Source organism: Centroberyx affinis, unplaced genomic scaffold (assembly GCF_046629955.1).
Source record: "Centroberyx affinis isolate AG114_WGS23_722 - 3 ecotype Tasmania unplaced genomic scaffold, CSIRO-AGI_Caff_v1 ptg003154l_1, whole genome shotgun sequence".
Lineage (NCBI taxonomy): Eukaryota > Metazoa > Chordata > Actinopteri > Beryciformes > Berycidae > Centroberyx > Centroberyx affinis.
In genome coordinates this window covers 34,357-52,551 of record NW_027281210.1, presented here as the reverse complement: position 1 = coordinate 52,551, position 18,195 = coordinate 34,357, and the positions used below count along the sequence as shown (strand labels likewise).

Below are 18,195 nucleotides of genomic sequence, written 5' to 3'. Positions count from 1 at the left end.
ACTTTCTGTGTGATGAAATAATAATATGATGATTTAAACTTTTTTTTTTTGATCTTTAAGCTGATTACTGTTTTCACAGGGCTTGATGGTAATTGTTTTTTTTTTTAAGTAGTTTCATTTTCTGTCATTTGTATATGGTTTGTACATCTGAAGTGAGTGCCATTGTGAGTGAGATTGAAAATGAACAGAAGGCACTTTGTTGTGGGGAGAGGACTGACTCCTTGTTAAAAGAGGAGGTGGCGAGCTGGAAGATGGCTGTTTGTGTGTTTGTTTCACCGCTTTTCCCTTCTGTACTGTAATGAATTCTTTGGCGTTTTTGTCCCGATTTGGATCTGAAGTTGGTTATTTGCGCGGAAACGGGAGAGAATACTCTGAGGTGCCTTTTTGGTTTGGTGTAGTTTTCCCTTCTTTTCTCTCATTTCTTCTGTTTTTTTTTTTTTGTATTTTTCCAATATCTTTCTAGGGGGAGCTTAATTATTATGTTGATGAAAATATGCTCTGGATAGAACATATTTGTTGTGATTAAGCAGTGAACCTCTTAACTCGCTATATTTGAGTTACGCTGTCAAAGAAACATTTTACTTTATGAACTTATTTGCAGCTGATTGATTGCAGTTGTGCACAGACCAGGGGTTTGAGTTTCCCTGCGGGTTGGTAGCCGAAGTCGCGCTGTTGAAGTATGCGACTGCGCCGGCTACAAACTCAACTGGAAACTTACCCTCAGAATGAGGCCAAATCTCAGACAGGGCGTCCTGGGAAGAGTCCAAAGTTCACCTATAACAGGATTACATGGTGAAATCGAGCTGTGAAAAATACACATGTAGTTAAAGGACCAGAAGATGTGGAAGTTCAATGATAATAATAATAATAATAATAAAACGAAAAACGCTACCTTTAAGATGGTGTTGGTTTTTATAGTTGACAGAAGTGAAGAATTAACAGGCCCCCAATTCAGAATTCATTTGGCCATATATATTTTACATATGTCCACTAAATTCTTCAGGAGTTTGAGCATGGAGATTTTTTTTGCAATTCAACATAACGCTATAAAACATAAAATACAGGTCTCTTTTACTTCAGCATTTGCAAAGGTGTTCGGAGACACTTTTACAGCCTCAAAATATATTTCAAACGTGTTTTGCTATTAGTCATCTCTTAAATCCAGTGAATCAAAACAGAAAAAAAGCAGTAGCGGAGAACAGTGGGGTGCCAATGAACATCATGACGCCATCCAATAAGTCATGTGAACAGCAACTATTATAACTGCAAAATGACAAAAACAACAAAAACAGTTCTTCATGTTATAATGACTTGTCTTTGGTGAAAAGAAAATACAAGCTGTTTTGGATGCTATAAACTGTGACAGTATTACGCTCTATCAAACATTGCAAAACATAAAACAAGAGATGTAAAAATGTACATCAGAAATGTCACGAGCCAAATTCAACTACTTCTTTGGGTTTTTCATCCGTTTCTCCAACTGCAATAGCCAAAAAAATCTGGTCCCAGCAAAACTAGACATTATTTTACCAGTGTCCTCTAAGCAGTTACCATTTGAAAACCACCTATTTTCCACATTGATGCTATTGTACATTCACAACAAATAAAAGGATGGAAATGCATACAGTGGGTCTGTGCTTATTTGAAATTTCTGGATTTTTTTTTATGCTTTATGGAAAATGGCTGGTGCTTTGAATGCAGAATGGCAGCAATGCTATGCTATTTTATTGGTTAAGGAATGTGCCGATATAGAAATATTTTCCTCAAAATGCCACAAATTCCAATTTAAAATGTCAAAGTATCCATTTAAAGGATAGAACTATTCAGAATAGTTAGGATTTTCAAGTTGCAAACAAGTTGGCTTTGTCTTTAAAAATGGGAAATTTATTTTTGTTTTTCATATATATATATATATATATATATATATATATATATATATATATATATACATACATAAATATCAGCATAAAGCAGTGGATAAACTATTAAGCAATGAAAAAGATAGAATAGAATGAAATACTGTAACTGTTGCATTTAAGCCACATCATGTGTCTCTGGGTCGCTGGACATTCTGGACACCATATACCAAGCCCATTAAAACATAATAAATCTGTAATATTATTGTTATTCTTAGTAAAATCGTACAGATTGAAAGACAGCTAAATTTCCTTCAAATATTCTCACAGCGATGTCCTCCCAAGGGCTAGAACGCTGTGCAGCGTCTGCAACTCTTGAAAACTACAGTATAAAGTACAGCAATTGAGTTACATGTAGTCCTTCATTCAGTGATCCCATACATACGTTATCAAACATCTTTCACCATTTAAATAACCTATACACTAATTAAATAAAAAAATAAAATGACAAACAAATCTACATATTTCACTGTATATATTACTCTCTTTCCTTATTCCCTGCCCTTACAGCTTTTAAAATTGCCCTACATCCACTTTGTCCGTGAAAGTTTGCTCTGTATGCGTTCTTTACCTCTTCTACCCATCCATCCATCCCTCCTTCCTTCACTCCATCTCTTCTTAGTGGTTTCACATGAGGTCAGTCTGTTGCTTTTCAACTTGTCCTCGTCTCTCCCATCCAGCGACACAGACAACTTCTGAGCGACTGAACTAGTGAAAGATTGGAAGCAAGCGTTCTGCCAAGCATAGGGAGAACGGAGCCCAGTTTGCATCCGGTTGCTTTCAGATCAAGTATTCCAGCAAGGCTAGTAAGCCTTCATTAGGACGGTTCGTAAATGTTGTCAGGTTGAACACTGATTTGAGAGCAGACATGAAATTACAAGTGTCTGCCATACCTTAAAGGAATACACCAAGTTTCTGGTAGATTGTCAGGACCAAAATCATTCACATGTCCCTGGTAGATCATTGGCTCTGGTGCTCCATGCTAACACTGTAGCGTACACTATGTTGAGTGATAGTAGGCCACTAATATTATCCAAAGTAAGAGTACTAACCTTTTAGTAATAAAGTTGTTAGTGGTTTTTATTATATGGCTTGTGGATTCATACATTTTAAAACAGAAATATGAACTCAATATAGCTAACTTTATGTAGGTTTATTTTAGGAACTATTTCAGGTGAGCAACCACATATTCATCCGCTGCGGAGTGATTTTTAGCTGTAAACAGTCTCCCATCGTGGACCACCTTCAAGTCCTCTGGAAACAGAGAAAGTAGTCCCTGCTAGTTCAAAACACTATGTTACTTTTATATCATATTTCATGTAAATTTTACCAATTTCCTACACAAAACTGCCAGATTTAGCCACATATACTGTAATTTGAGATCACTCACCATTTAGCTTTAGAGCTGCTACAAGTTCACATTTTCTCACTTTTGAGCTAATGCTAGTCGCCTACTATCATTGTCATCATATCACAACACAGTGTATGCTAAAGTGTTAGCGTGTCGCACCAGACCCAATGATCTACCAGGGACACATGGATGATTTTGGTGTCTGTGTTCTCATCACTTTAGCAGCTAAGTTGACCAATGGGAGAAGCTCACAAAACACTGGTGTATTCCTTCAACTGTAAATTAGACTTTTGCAAAACGGAGCCCAGACCCACATCTAAGGCATAAAATAACTAATTTTTAAACTATTTGTGACACAGATTTGATATTCTCATTGCAGTCTAGGAAAACCATCAGTATCTAGATTTTTCCCTGTTGTGGCTATATTTAGGCAGCCATAAAATATCAGATCTGTGGCACAAAGAGTTAAAAATGTGACTCTGCTTTTTCATATAACCGTCCATGGTTGATGTTCAGCAGACAGGGGGCGGGTCCTGGGATCTGTTGGTGCACTGCCTCTTATTGCTTTGACTCTCTTGGTCAGCCTGCCTGCCATGCTTCCCAACACAACCATCTGGGAACAAACAGACAGGAGACTGGTCAGGTTGCTTTTTAAGATTTCAGAACATTCATTCATTTTTTGAACCTACAACTCATTCATTTGTAAAGGGAGATTGATTTTTTCTTGGTTTGTGTTCCTGATCAGACCCCGCTAATAAAGCGGCCAAATCTCTCTGATTGTAGAGATGAATCTTGTCAACCACCTGGTTGATCTTCTTGGAATATGCAACATCTAAAATATTGTTTAAGAATTGGAAAAAGTGGAGAAGCTTAGAGTGTGTGTGCCCTGGCGCTAAACTGTTAAAGGTGTAGGTCACCAAAATGTAAATTTTTACTTTGTGTTCTGCAGGATTTTGCACCTGCAAAAGCCAATTTTCAAGAATGCCAAATAACAATATAACTTATATTTACTTTAATATATAACTTTACTATCGCAATGCATTGTTGACAATGGAACAGTTATGACAAGATGGAGAACTCACTGGCAAGGTAAGAAGAAGACGACGACACAGAGCCAACTGACTTCTGCCACTGTGAAGACAGAAAAACAATGTCAGATTCTACAAGCCAGTGAAATTTACAGCCATGTTAGGTTCTTATCTGCCCTCTTCAACTGCACCAATCCACAGCACAGCGGCTTTTCAAAAGTTACAAGGCATTGTCTTTTCCCGTAGCTCTCCATGTTGAATGAGAGGAGATTTCATTATGCTACAAAGTATGTACAGTAGCTTTGTATGTAGCCATTTAATCTATCTATTAATCAAATACTCAATAAATACTCAACACAGACATGTTGACTGAATAGGCAGACAGTACATTTGCATTTACAGTACGTTTAAGGTATTTCAATGACACTTTTATCCAGAGGAAACAACAAAAGCAACTATAGATGGATCAAATGTTACTGTATTCCTATACTATCTATGTATAATAGAGAAGTGCTATGGTGTGTTTTTAACCTTTATTTGTTCAGGGCAAGTCAGCTGAGCTCCATGCTGTTTTCCAGCAACGTCCTGCTTCACATTCATACAGTTCCACACATTCACTCTGGAAGCTGCCCAGTACAACCCGTCCTCTACTGCTGGCTACTGAGCAGCTGCAATGGAGCAGTTTGGGGGATTACCTGCTTTGGTAAAAGGGCACCTCAACAGTAGTTGTTTAGGCACAGGAAATGCCTCTCATTCACTCTCCCCAGCCAGATTTTCCCAACTGGTCAAGGAATTTGAACTAGTGACCCTGTGATCACAGGTACTAACTTCAAGAATACTGCTGCTCTGTCTTAAAAAACAATTCAAAATGCAGTACTGTACAGTATATTTATTTATATTTATATGTATATATTTATTTTATATACAGTATATTCTACAAATTTACATGAAGGTACAGCTTTCATAATAGTATTCACCTGCTTCTCCTGCTGAAATGTATTCAACATTTCATATCATTTGTAACTCAGACTTCAGCTTTGGGCTAAAGGGGCACTGATCTCTTCTATCATGTTATTTAAGAAAGGAATATGGGTGTTTTTACTATTAAACTGACCAGATGATTATACAGCACACTCAAGAACTGATTAACAGAAAACATTTTTGAAGACTTTTCTTGTACATTTTGGTTATGTTTTTGCTTTAATTTTTACTTCTCTGTTTATGTGCTTATTTCATCTTATTTTGTTTATATTCATGTTTTTGACTATGCATCTGTAGCTTCTGTGTTTTTATGGACCCCAGGAAGACTAGCTGTTACCTTGGTAATAGCTAATGAAGATCCTAATAAACTAATCTATGACATTATCGACCTCTATTGGCGGCCAGTAGGAACTGCAACAACATAGACTGAACTACCTCCTCCTATGCAAGTGTCTAGTACAGTAAAGTACACTTGTTTTTAGTCAATCCAGTCTTTCTAGCTGTTTTTCATCTTCTTATATAAGTTATTCATCCATCCCTCCATCCATGTACTCACTATGAACTTGCTGACTCCCTTCAGGCCGCTGAACCTCAGGTAGGAAATGTCTCCCTTGTCCTTGCCGCTGTCCTGGTCGGTGGTGTAGATGTGTGTAATGCCGGCTCCTCTGATCAGAGGGATGCACTCATCACACGGACATTTAGTTACAAACAGCATGTTGGACTCCTCCGATCTGATGTCCCGACTCCTGAAACCATCGGGAAGAACTCTGTGAAGCACTCTTTTAAGATAAGGCAGGAAGAAACTTGGGAAATCGGGTCATTGCAGCAGCAAATAATAAGAAAAAGCAAGAAAAATAGAATATAAATAAGAACATAAGTATGGGGGAAAAAATTGACTTGTATGTACGATATATATACTATAATAGGTAAGATATGAAAATATACCAAAGATATGAAATGCAGTATGAGATAAGTGAAGATTTAAAAATAAAATCAAGATATATGCAGTAGATAACACATTAGAAGGATATGAGAATATGAAGAGTAGCCATTCTGAATTGAGCATGAATGCCTAAAGTGTGAAAGTACCTACATTCACTGGTTATCTGGCAGTTAAGAAAAAAAGAATCCACTCTGTCAAATGGGTGTGTACCTAAGGAATGATAGATGTGTGTGTTCTGACCTGAAGGTGAGGGCGTTCTGCTCTGCATGGACGATGTATCTGTATTTGCGTCTCTGTCGGTCCTGCTGTTTGTTGTCCATTTGCGGGTACTCGGCGTACTGCGAGCCCGCTGGGTAGGCGTTGTACCCACAACCCACCAGGTACAGACGCCCTGTACCATCACAGCCGGCCTGGGACAACAGAGCAGAGCAGACAGTTACATCAATAGAGTCAGTGATACAGTATTTTGGAAGATTTTTCTGTCGGTCGTCAATCATCCATGTGTCCCTGGTAGATTGTTGTAGATTGTACATACACTATGTTGAGTGCTAGTAGGCTCCATGCTAACACTTTACACACTTTTGTAGCCAGGTTTATATTTTGGAAACACTTCAGGTAAGCAACCATGTATTCATCTGCTGTGGAGTGATTTTTAGCTGTACACAGTCTCCCATCGCCCACCACCTTCACTTCCTATAGAAACAGGTAAAGTAGTCCCTGCTAGTTCAAAACAGAATGTTATTTTTATATCATATTTTGTGTAAATTTTACCAATTTTACCAATTACAGTTGGCTGCCTATTTTTTCAGCTACTTACCAACTCTCTTTAGACCTTTCAGAAGTTCTAATTTTCTTACTTTTGAGATAATGGTAATAGCCTACTATCACTCAACATAGTGTTAGCATGGACCACTAGATCTGTATCCATCTGTATCTGCAAATCTACAGACTGTAGTAGTGCTTGATAACAAGAATTTGTCTAATTTCATTAAAATATCTTTTCATCGAAATAATTTCCTATCCTAACCTGAAGCAGTATACTGCAGCCACCCTCACTGACATCAATGGATTTATCTGATGCTGTTTGGAGCAGAACAAATATCTGCATTCATGAGGCTAATATTATCAGTTCAAGCTGTCTGCAAAGTATCAGATCTGAACTGAAGCTACTGAACGGAAACAGTATAATATAATATAATAATATAGTCAAATCAAAGCAAAGAGAAGAGAGTTGAGCTCACCGACTGCCCCTCTGCCCAGATAACAGCACCCACGCCCACCTTAGGGTCCTCTGGAATGAAAATTGCAGATTACATGTTAGGACCTGGTGACAAATGGACAATTTGAAAGGAATGTTCTTTTAAATTATTTTGACCTTTCTGCCAGTAGGATATGGAACTATTAAACAGGAATGCAGCTCTAGACTGACAAAACAAGAGGATTACGTGGTGAGTTGTTTTTGAACACACCACTCCCATCCACTCCCATTCATTTCGAAAGGGAGATCGTTTCTTGCTTTGTGTTCCTGATCAGACCCCTAGTGGTTGAATGAAGCATTATTTGATCTTATCTATTCTATTAATTTCCTCTTTTGCATTTCTTTAACCTGTATTTTCATTGCGTTTACATGCTTTTATTGGCCACACAACCACAAAAATAAAACGGTGACTAAGAATCTTTGGCAGTGTCATCTATGCTTCTCGACTTTATGGTTTTGGAACACCCTCAAGGTTTTGTCAGGCTAAAATATCAAAGCTGGAATGCTGATGGAGTAGTTTGAGTCTCATCATTTGACACCAGTTACGCCATCCAGACTAAACGGTGATCAGACTCATCCGGTGAAACCAGAAGAGCCAGACAGCTTTCCTATGCCTCAACAAAAATCTTCAGATACCAGCAGTATTCAAAAGAAAAATGTGGATCAGTGTTTCCCAAAGACCAAGATGACGTCCTCAAATGTCTTGTTTTGTCCACAACCCAAAGATATTCAGTTTACTGTCATAGAGGAGTAAAGAAACCAGAAAATATTCACATTTAAGAAGCTGGAATCAGAGAATTTTGACTTATTTTTCTTAAAAAATTACTCAAACCGATTAATCGATTATCAGAATAGTTGGCGATTCATTTAATAGTTGACAACTGATCGATTAATCAATTAATCGTTGCAGCTCTACAAAAGTCTATATCTTCTCCCCTATCTTCTCCTCTATTTTCACCCTATTATATTCCTGTCTTTTCCCGCAAAGAAAAATAGAATATAAGGAGAAATAGAGCAAAATGGGTGGTGTTAAAGTGGTAATACGCAAGATTCTTGTTCTTTTTTATTATGTTTCCATCTTTGGTGCTCAAGGCTCATTGCTGTGGTGTTTCTGCACTGCACTTCCGAAAGATCACCTGTCAATCAAACACTGTGTCCAGTACTGTGGCGTCTTTTTCCTTCGATTTTCTATTGATGAGGTTTCAGTTTCTGTAGGTGGTGCTCTCATTGACAATTGGGCTGGATTAAGAGTGCCTAGTGTCAACACCTACAACACTATCCTGGAAAGGCCATTACTGAACCTCCTCCTCATGCTGAGCAGGGCAGCCTAGAGGTGTGAATGTACAGCAGTGTGCTTCTTAAAAGGTCAGCTGTCCCTGAATAAAAGGTTAAAAACACAGGGGCATTTGTGATTGGGATAAGAAGATGCGTGACAACAGCTTCCGCGAAACATGACCTGAACCGGGATATGGTCTGGTATTCTGTGCATGCTAATGTAGTCAGTGTCAAACAGAAGAAGCAACCGGACCTGTTCTGTAGGCCAGCAGCCTGGCTTGGATGATGCAGTGGCGAGCCACTTCTTGGGACACTCCCTCGTAATGAGGAGGCATTGAGGTCTTGGCCGGTGACAGCTGGGATGGGTCACCGGTCGAAGACTGTTCCCTGGGAGCCAGAAATGACAAGATCAATGCCCAACAACAAAGGTGGATAGCAAGTACATAAAGGTGTGGAACAGTTTTTTCCTGCACACACTCATTGTCAGGACGGTGATCTAAGGCACCAACTGTCAAATTAGTAGTCTTAAAATAGGTATGTCTGAGAAGCTTAACCTGTTTTGCACCTGCATTTGTACTAACATTCTTACAAAAATGCATTTTGCTATTGGTATCGGCCGATATAGGTGGGAAAAAAAATCGGTATCGGCCTCAACAAACCATATGGGTGCATCCTTAATTCAAAGATTTAGTGGGGAAAGTGAAGTGAGGGATGAAGGGAGCGAGTAAAGCTCTTCCTCTTGCTCCCTTGACCAAAGCTCTTAGCCCCCAATTGTTCTAGTGGAGCTGCTCAGTGGCTAAGAGTAGAAGCCTGTGGTTGTGCTGGGCAGCTCCCTGGTGTTGGTGTTGATGTATATGCAGTATATGAATGAATGAATGAATGTGAATCAGGGTGGAGCTGTCAGAGAAACTCCTTGCTGGATAAATAAAGGTTAAAAAAACGTAAGAACCGCGATGGGAAGGCAGACTCGGAGTGCGTCTCTAACCGGTAGAAGCCATGGTGGAGTTGCGGCACCCCAGCAGCCGCTGTAGCCAGAACGCCGACCAGGTCCCTCATGTTGTGCCTCAGGCTGGAGAAGTAGGGCTCCATGCAGAAGTTCTCCAGGCCCATCTGGGTCAAAACCTCTCGGTGCTGCTGTGCCTTCTCAATCAAGAAATCTTTGGAGAACTCGTCCAGGCGTCTCTTCCGCTGTCTGGAGAACAGGAAGCATTTATAAAACATACTGTATATAAAAAAGGATAACCCTCGCATGATTAAATAAGACAGACAGAGTACCCAGTAAAGAGTTTCTCTGCGTCCAGCTCTGGTTCATCGCCTGTCACTCTCTCCATGAAGTCACTCTCCCTGGAGGTCTCGTCTATGAACTGCGCCAGGCCGTGCGCCAGCGGCTGCAGCAGCACGCAGATGTGAGGACGGCTGTTTGACTTCAGTTTCTCTGTTGCCACGGTGTCCAGCACGGCCTCCTGGGCAATGTAGTCAGTTGGATCGTGGGAACGGTAATGTGAATGGTTTGTAAGGGCGGGCCGCAGCATGCTGACCTCGGGGTCCCCGGGCCAGAAGGAGATCTGACTGACTCCGGCTGGAAAAGAGAAAAAGACATCACCAGTGTTTATTTTCCAGGTGTTGTTAAAGTTATTATGGCAGCAAGGAATGATTCACATCTACTGACGCTATGGCAAGCATGACTATAACGATTCCTGTATAACTGGCTGCTTGCCAAGATAAATGATAAAATGGGCTAAAGTGAAAGTTAAATCATTGCAATGCGACTCAAAGAGAAACTGTCTGAGAAAGGATTACATAATGACAGAGGCAAGTGTAGGAGATACCCATGAAGGCAAAGAGGTTAGAGAGAAATGACTTGGAGTTCCTCAATGTCTTAGCAGCTTATCACTGTATGGGAAGGAGGTCCTTGAGTTTCTTCTAAATAGCGTACACATAGTGTACACATGGATGGATGGATGGCTAGATGGATGTCTGTCTATTCATTCATCCAGCCATGTCTTTCTGTCTTTCTATCCGTCTCTCTATCCATCTATCGCCCCTCTCTCTCTCCTCACCGTTGATGATCATCTTGAGGCAGGAGGCGCAGGGTCTTCTAGAGAAGTACAGCTGACAGTCGGCCAGTCTGGCTCCATGTCGGATGATGGCTACCTGTCCTGCGTGGAGTTCAGGCCCCGAACAGTGGAGTCCCGCCACCTTACCGTCCCGAACCACCACCAGACCCGTCCCACGGATCTGCAACCCACCAGACATAACAATTACAGGTCCGCTAATACTTACTGTCACTCAACACAGTGTAAGCTAAAGTAGGGATCTACCAGGGGACATACAGATGATTTCGGTGTCTGTGTTCTCATAACTTAACAGGGAAAATGTCCAATGGGACAACCTCGAAAACCTTTAAACATAAAAATCAACATGAACTTGTAAATCTGCCAAGAGGGTCTGTGTCTCTGTTTGTACACCAGGTTTATTTACAACCTGACTGTGGTCTTCGTCTTCAGGTTGCTCCTGAGGGAACAGCTCCATCCACAGGCTCAACAGGGTGAACAGGTTTACATTTGACAACCTGGGGGGGCCTTGGCCTGGTAGAGACACATACACAGAGAGAGAGAGAGAGAGAGAGAGAGAGAGAGAGAGAGAGAGAGAGAGAAGTACTGTACACACTGTAAGTGAGTGTGTGTGTGTATGTGTGTGTATGTGTGAGGTTTTATAAGTGGGCTTGTGACCGGAATCCCTCGACCAGCTGGGAAACTCTGCACAGGATAAGTGAATGAGTAATAACCTTGCCCCAACCTTGGGCTGTTCCAAAGTGTGACTGTGTATAGTTGTATGTATGTGAAGGAGGGTGATGTTGTAAGAAGTAGAAATCAAGGGGGTGGAGAGGGTTGCCCAACTCAAACTCATCTCCTGTAGCAAAACAAATGCTAGTATGCTGCAGAAACTCCACTGACAACCATCTGTTTGAGATTTTATGATTCATCATCAATGGTTTGGTGTGGTTGCAAGGTTATGACTGGGTGGTTGCAGGGTTATGACTGAGGATATAGGCTATCTTTTTGTGTTGAGATGGAACATTATGACCTAAATTCATAGCAGACATCATAGTCAATTGTATTAAACTGATGTAAGGTATATGAGGATTGGGTCACTTGAGGAAAAAACTACATAAATGAATGAATTTCAGAGAATATAACTAATTTGTGTTTTATTGGTGGTTGTTTGCCTTATGATGATTACAGACTCAGCCACCTTTATTTACAGCTACATCACTTGTCATGACACCTCTATTTTCCATGATAGACTACCTGGTCACTGTCACATAGACAAGCAAGGTTGGAGACTGATTATATCTCTCTCAATCCATGACTTTATTATCATGGCTGTTTATCAGAAGCAATATTGCCACAGCAGTACACAACAGGAACCAACAAACATCAAGCTGAATCCTTTAAATTTATACTGAGATGATTATTTGGGTCAAAGGCATGTACTATAGTAGCATATACAATTGTGTACTGTGAAATGGTAAACATTCTATGCTAGATATTGTATACGCTCACTCTCCCTCACTCACTCGCGCGCGCGCACACGCACTCTCTCCCAATTAGATATCAGTTTTACTGGCATGTCAGGAAAGAGAAACCTATTTATCTAAACCAACATAGTATCAACTCTCCCTCCATCTCTCTCTCACCTTGTACTCTGCTGTCAGTCTGGGTGCTGGTGTCTCTCACATCTCGACCCGACCTGGATTGGCCCGGGTCGGCTCGGTTCTCTATCTGCTCGCTTCTTGCTGTTTCCATCCAATCCGCAAACTGTCAAAATTATCCCGAATTGGCTTCCAGCACGAGGGCAACTGGGTGAAGGTCCAGCTTGAACAGTATCAATATTACTCTACAAGTGTCAAGTCAGCCAGAATGACAGCGATATTTGCCGGTCGCAGCTTTCAAAATAAACGCACTATCGGCCAACGGAGCAACATTTTTTTGTAATACCAATTGAAGTGAAAATAACGACGGCATTTCAAGTAGAAAATGTAATGAAATTAAATACAAATACAATTCCGTTGTTTGTTTTTTTCAAACACCCCCTTTCCCAGCTTAAAATTACTGCCCATGGACCTATCGCAAGATGCAATTCTACCGTTAATGTGTGCTAGCCGATTTGGGGCTGTCAAAAATCACAAAGACTCAAATACAAAAGCTTATTTTTCAGCTAGCGTTTCACTCCATATGTATTCTAATGATTCATCTGGCTACTTTGATATGTTGTTCTGTCCACCCCGATATTTGTTTTTTTCCCCCCAGGAGTGTCCAATTTTACGCTTTTATTTGAAAGGCAGGTTCGCCTTACTTCTGTTCTTTTTCCAGCTAACTCTGGCTAACTTGACGCAGCTCCGAGTTGCTTCCGGAAATATTCTCTGACGTGGAAGAATGGGCGGGACTAACGGCTCTGTGAGCTCTAAACAGCGTAAAGATAGAATAAAAAGGACTTCCGGTTACAACTTTCAAAATAAACGTTTTAAGTTTTTTTTCTCTCCACATTTAAGTGATTGTGAAAAAACAAAAACGTATTTCAGGAGGAATCTGTAGCAAAGTAAAATACAACTGTTGTTATGTCCTTTTACAGTAAAAATTAATAGCGATGTAGTCAGCCAGAGCTGCCTCCAGGTAAATGTCCTGTGCTTGTCATCTGTTAGGCTGTTGAAGTTCACAAAGACTCAAACACCAAATAGTGGAAGTGGAAGTCACACAGGAGGGCTGACATCAGGGCCAACATGCCGATAATAGGCTACGGGTTAAAATGGGCTTTTCTTTATATATATTTTTAACCTCAATGTTTCCTTCCTTAAGGCAGGTTCTCTTTGGCTTTTGTATTTATTTTAAAGCTAAAGCACACCACTGCATTATCATGTAAGTCTATGAAGCCTTGAGTCAAGACAATGCTCATCTTTCATCTTTTATTTTTTTAATTATTATTTTTTTTTTTACATTTTATTTATGTTAGGTTGCAATACATGGTGTGTTACAAAAGTCTTAAATAAATCTGTACATTACAAAAAAAATATATCCTATTGCACATAATTATTTCATGTATATGGATCAAAATGTAGCATATAGGATTTAATGGTAGTCCATGGTCCCTCTACGCCAGGACCAAAATCCAGCAAGATGGAGGCAGCTCTTTCCATGTTAATAAGATCGAGGAATTCTTTAAGCCAGGTCAAACAGTCAGGTGGAGAGAGGCACACCAAAATCCTGTTCCCAGGACTGCTGAGTAGGGATATTAACATCAGGCATGAAAAGATCAAGCAGTTTATACATCTTTGAAACCATGCCACAATCAATAGCAATTTTCCGTACCCTTTTATCGATCTCCCCATTTTCACCAATAACATCTTTCACCTTCACTTTTTGCACTATTGTTCTGTCATACTTTCATGCTAATAAAGCACGTCGAAATTACGTGGGAGCAATGAAAATACAGTAACAGACTTTAATCCATCAATGATATCTAAAATATTTAAGATATCTATCCACTAGTGGTTGGCCCAAAAACCCAACTGCCTCTTGTTGCAGACGTTACTTTAAATTTTGGGGATTGCTTAATTACCCAAAGTTCCACTGATAAAAATCTTGGCGTTACTTTCGACTCAGCTCTCTCATTCGACTCCCACACGAAGGATCCCAAATATGGCGGATGCCGAAACCATCCCTGCTGCTGCTCTCGCTCCCACCCGACGTGTTTCTGACTCTCGTGTATTCTGTGTGCAGCTGTTTTCTCTCCTCTTCTCAGACTCGGTGCAGTGTTCTACCTGGCAGTGGACGGGTGCTGCCCTGGCTCTTCCGTCGTCAGTGCTGGCCTTACTCCATCCCTGCTTCCCACCTGGACGCTGAATTACGACTGCTGCCCTCGTTTCTGTGAATTTTAGCACTGACCTTAGCCCCTTCTCATTGCCGCATGCTGCCTTTCTTTCTTTTGTTTTATCCTGTCAACAATGACAGGATCATGTCAACATCACGGTGGGGGTTGGGGGGGGGGGGGGGGGGGGGGTTAGGTTTCCCCCACATTAAAAACAAAAATACATAGGCTACCCCGTATATAAAACCTGCAATAAAAGCGTACCGGCACAAAAACCAGAAGCCCCAATACAAGGGAACAATGTGTGCACGCAAAAGCCAAGTCTGCTACAGAGAGTCGAGAGAGAAAAACAGTCACTCTAGGGGTGGGCGTTATGAACTCAAATTAATATCACGGTATTTTTAACTGTGTATTATATCACGGTATTAAAAATTTAATAGTTTAATAATTTAATATTTGACAATAACATTAAAATGTATTTTATCGACAATAACATTAAAACGTATTTATGCGAAATTTACTTTTAAATACCATATAGACAATCTTGTTAGCAAACTGCGTCAAAAAATTGGCTTCTTTTACAGAAACAGAACCAGCTTCCCTATGATTAGCAGAAAGAGGATTGTTGAGGCAGTTTTCCTATCAGTGTTGGATTATGGGGATGTAATTTACAGAAATGCTGCTATTTCCACTCTTAAACCCCTAGACACGGTTTATCATTCTGCCCTCAGATTTATTACTGGTGATAGCTATTGTAGGAGACATACAGGGTGGAGATGAGGTTCACGGTGCGCTTGAGTGTGTGTGTTGCAGAGGTGGTGGTTCACGTGGGAGTAGGCGTGTGCATGTACGGAAGTGTGTGCGTAAAGGTGCTCACTCACCTGTCACACAGATGAAGAGAGTCAGGCTTGGGTAGTAGCCGTAATTTTTGTTGACCGCTACTCATTCATTCTTGCTGCGCTGTGATAGCTCCGTGCTGGTTTTTTACAATAAATACACCAAAAGCATATTTGGATCTCAGCGTATCTGTCACCATAACCTCCTTGCGTGTCACAAATCTGCGAACCCCAGGACCCAACCTCATACTCTCAGCGGCTAAAAAGGTGTGTTTTTGGAAGCCGCAACATTTTGTCAACAAAAAAGGCGTTTAATGAAAATCATCAAGCCGCGCACGAGGGCCAAAGAACCAAGTCATCACGCAACGACCAGCCCGAGAACAAAGGAGCCACAGCTAAGTGCCAAATCACGCTATCCATTCACCTGGGAACAGGTAGGCCTGAACCTGTTTAGGTTTGGGGATTAAGGAATCCGCTTGGATTGAAATGCATTTTGTCAAATGAGGACAATGTATTGAATGGATGTTACGCTGGTTGCATTGGCGCATTGATGGTGGCGCAACTTCTCCGTGCTTTATTCGATTATGATGTCGGGACTTTGTGGCATAGATACGTGGCGGCTGGTGGTGTCTAAAGGCCTATTGCTTGTTGAATTGCTTGGATCGAATCTGCTCTGTCAATGAACTTAAATGCAATGTATGGATGAATTCGGATGCAATATTTTTGGATGACTTTTAAACGCAATGTCAATGGATGGATTTTGAATGCGCTCTTGAACTCTGATTGTGTTGCTCCACACAAAATACAATCTAAAGGAAATGAGTCAAATAAACGCTGTTGCTGAATGTTCAAACATGGAAAATGAAAAAAGAGAAATTAAACTGACAGCCAAAGCTTTGGAAAATAAAATCGAACGGCTCCAGCATGAGCGCAAAAGTGCCGTCAATAACATCAAAGCGCTTATTCCACAAATAAAAGCGCACATGAAATCAAAGGAAAATGCAACTGAAATCCCTTCACAATTGAACAACTTGAATGCATTGTGTAAAAAGGCCACCGACCTGCACAATGAATTACTGCCACTACTTCCTGATGATGAGGTTAAGAAACAAAACGAGTGGTTTTCTGGCATTATGGATTACAGTGATGCATTCAAAGAACAAGTGGAAACATGGATACAGGAAAATCTACATGAAAACTCAAATCAATTACCATTTCAGACAAATACTTCTGAGCAACCACCAAAGGAAATAAACCATGTAGAACAAGCTCCTGTCGAGAAAGGCAAGGATTTGCCTGCTGCTGACCCTCCAGTACCTGTTCCCATTGTACAAGATCCCCAGGATGAACTTCGGCCCTGTGACAGCATCTCAAATGCAACCAAGAGATCACGCTCACATCATTCCTCACGCTCATCTGCTCGCTTAAAAACTGAAACAAATCTAGCAATTTTGGCAGCAAAACAAAAGGCATTAATGGAAAAACACGCATTGGATGAAGAGGAGTTAAAGTTACGCAAAAGAAGAGAACAATTTTTACTGGAGAATGAAATTGCTGAGGAAATGGCAAAATTAAGTGTTATAAAGTCACAAAGCAGTGTTGGCAGTAAAACAAAGTCAAAGGTTTCAGATGGGATGAACTCATACTATGAAAGAACACGCTCAAAACAACAATTTAATGTCAATGCCACTGAATTTGTGCCATCACTGCCAGTCAAACTAAAACCTAATGCAATTGAAACCATACAGCTAGCTGTGAAGCCTAAAGTCACTCACTTACCTGACATAAAACAGCCCCCAGGTCCTTCTTACATGCTCCAACGTTACCTAATGGCCCCGGAAGATCCTGTGACCAATGTTACACAAACTGACGCATCACAAAATGACAGTGTGCTGGACATAATGAGAAAACAAAATGAAATTACAACACTCCTAATGCAACAGCAATGCCTCTCAGCACTCCCAAAAAGGGAAATTCCCATTTTCGATGGTAACCCACTCAAATACCATTCATTTATTAAAGCTTTTGAAAATGGAGTTGAGCGAAACACCAATAACAACTGTGACAGACTCTACTTCCTTGAACAGTACACCAAAGGACATGCAAAAGAGCTGGTGAGGAGCTGTCAGCACATTGAGTCGGACAGAGGATATGTGAAGGCGAAGGTTCTATTGAGAGAGCACTATGGCAATGAGCAAAAGGTGGCAGCGGCATACATGGAAAGAGCTCTGTCATGGCCCACTATTAAAACGGAGGATGTGAGGGCCCTCCAGGAGTACAGCCTCTTTCTGTGTGGATGCTGCAACGCTATGGAGGATGTGCAGTATTTAAATGATCTGGACACGCCCACAAACATGTTGGAAATCATCAAAAAACTGCCCTACAAACTCCGAGACCGCTGGAGGTGCCACGCATGTGGCCTGCAGGAAAGGTACGACAGAAGAGCAAGGTTTATGGACATTGCAAACTTTGTTGAGAAACAGGTGAAAATCTTGACAGACCCTGTGTTTGGAAACATCCAGGACACTGCTACATCAACCAAACAAATGAAACACAAACCTCACCCTCGCTCTGGCATCAGAGGAACGAGCTTCGCTACCACAGTGAATCGTGTGGAGAGAACAGCCCAACCTGTGAACAAAGCCAAGGATATAAAACCACCAGCCAAGAGGATCTGTCCCTGCTGCACTGGAGGACACACATTGGATGTGTGTGCGCGGTTGGAAAAAATGGCACACA

General features: G+C 40.8%; 1 protein-coding gene across 1 annotated transcript; it reads right to left on the bottom strand.

Annotated features, from left to right (window-relative positions):
• Positions 1-92: 92 nt before the first annotated feature.
• On the bottom strand, positions 93-12,585 carry cdadc1 (cytidine and dCMP deaminase domain containing 1). Its single transcript, XM_071537941.1, has 11 exons — positions 12,453-12,585; positions 11,237-11,340; positions 10,813-10,990; positions 10,028-10,331; positions 9,738-9,944; positions 9,006-9,139; positions 7,461-7,510; positions 6,460-6,629; positions 5,833-6,022; positions 4,350-4,398; positions 93-3,880 (listed from the first exon to the last, which is right to left on the bottom strand). Exons 1-11 carry the CDS (start codon positions 12,559-12,561, stop codon positions 3,780-3,782), a joined length of 1,596 nt encoding a protein of 531 aa, XP_071394042.1. The 5' UTR covers positions 12,562-12,585; the 3' UTR covers positions 93-3,779.
• Positions 12,586-18,195: the final 5,610 nt, after the last annotated feature.

Excerpts from the sequence above, each read along its gene's own strand:
- cdadc1 (XM_071537941.1), bottom strand. The coding sequence starts at position 12,561 with ATGGAAACAGCAAGAAGCGAGCAGATAGAGAACCGAGCCGACCCGGGC. Across the intron at positions 10,332-10,812 it reads CCTCAAGATGATCATCAACG|CCGGAGTCAGTCAGATCTCC; the intron begins GTGAGGAGAGAG and ends TCTCTTTTCCAG. Across the intron at positions 9,140-9,737 it reads CTCCACCATGGCTTCTACCG|GGAACAGTCTTCGACCGGTG; the intron begins GTTAGAGACGCA and ends TCTGGCTCCCAG.